At 47.1% G+C, this 1,491-nt stretch overlaps 1 protein-coding gene across 1 annotated transcript in view; it reads right to left on the bottom strand.

Annotated features, from left to right (window-relative positions):
- Window positions 1-243: 243 nt before the first annotated feature.
- LOC104078809 (deleted in malignant brain tumors 1 protein-like) overlaps window positions 244-1,491 on the bottom strand; it is a 7,716-nt gene continuing 6,468 nt past the window's right edge. Inside the window, 2 exon segments of the mRNA XM_009580590.1 lie at window positions 244-248; window positions 343-666. Coding sequence (XP_009578885.1) covers window positions 244-248; window positions 343-666 — 329 coding nt within the window.

Raw genomic sequence — 1,491 nt, 5'->3', positions numbered from 1 at the left:
ATCTGTGAGGTTTAGATCCCACCTGGAAGGAAACGTATGCAATCCAGACCTGTAAAAGCAGCTTGCTTTAGCCTGACAAGCCACTGAAAGTTACTAATGTGCATATAATATTTAGTGATATTTTAAAAAAGCAAATAGGAAAAATGTGCTGCCACATGGAGAGATGGGAATCATCCCTCAAAACACCAAGCTCCAATTCCACGCCTCCAATGTCACCCTTGGTACTTGTCTAAGACAAGAAGGTTAGACTGGGAAAGAACAAAGAGCGACCAGCCCCAACATCCGGCCTAGAAGCTTAGTATTGACTAAAGCCTAGTAGGACAGGACATGGATGAAGGTTACCTGAGCATACGATGCCTGCATCTTCTCCGTGATTACAGTTATGGACTCCCCAAGGCCTCGCTGCACAGTCGGAGAGGGCTGATTCTCTACCGGAGCATTTCACATCATCCAACCAGATACGGCCAAAACCTTGCCCAAAATAAGCTGAACCTGGGGCAGACATGGCGGTCCCACAGCCCAGCTGCTGGCACACTACTGCAGCATCGCTCAAGTCCCAGCTGTCGTCACAGATCGTCCCCCACTGCTGGCTATGAAGTACCTCAACTCTCCCGGCACAACGAGTGGGGCCATTCACCAGCCGGAGAGGAGGCACTTCTGGAGTACCTGCACAAAAAGCAACCCAAAAAGATAAATGCACACAAATACACTGCACCTGAACCCTGCTGACACACTGTAGGGGATGAGTGCCAAGCAGGGTGTCCTATGGATGAAAAATGGATGGCTAAAGAGGACATTTTGGGTGTCCATTCAGGGTTACCCCAAAATCTGTGTGGCTCTGCACTGCCTGCAGACTGGCAGAAATGTCCCAGTTAGGACTGGGAGTGGTATTTCGGTCTCCGGGCCAGTAAGACTGGCTAAGCTAAAGCTCTGCTAGCTTCTCACTCTGACATCCCAGAAATGTAGAAAAAACTGACTAAAAGTCAAGAAAACAGGATGCCTGTTGTTAAAGAAAATATTGGGATTGTTTAGGATTGCCCTGAAAGACTATTAGACTAGGTTTTCAAGCCTGGATAAAGACCTGCTGGTCTGATCTCATAGCTGACCTCACTTTGAGCAAGAGGCTGGTGTAGACACCTCCTGTGGTCCCTTCAACCTGAATTATCCTATGAGCTTCCTAACTGCTTTAACAAAGCAAGAGGTTTCTTCAGGACTGCAGGTTGCAAGAGGCACTGGAGAGAAAACCGAAAAAGCACTTAAGATACAAGTGCTGTAAAGACACATTGAGTGGTTTCAGGTTTCTAAAGTTCTCTGTGAATCCTGGAATGGGACATCTAATTGTTTCTCATGACAGGGTGAAACAGACTTCCTGATCAGCTAGAGACCAAGACTTGCTGACGACACTGCTTAGGTTTACATGTAATCTTCATGTAAAAGTGTAGTCTCGGAAGTGACTGTCCATATGACACCACAAGCCTGTACCTCAGCAGG

The sequence above is a fragment of the Fulmarus glacialis genome, unplaced genomic scaffold (assembly GCF_000690835.1).
Source record: "Fulmarus glacialis isolate BGI_N327 unplaced genomic scaffold, ASM69083v1 scaffold10046, whole genome shotgun sequence".
Taxonomy (NCBI): domain Eukaryota; kingdom Metazoa; phylum Chordata; class Aves; order Procellariiformes; family Procellariidae; genus Fulmarus; species Fulmarus glacialis.
The sequence above is the reverse complement of the archived record's forward strand: the minus strand, read 5'-3'. Positions and strand labels throughout refer to the sequence as shown.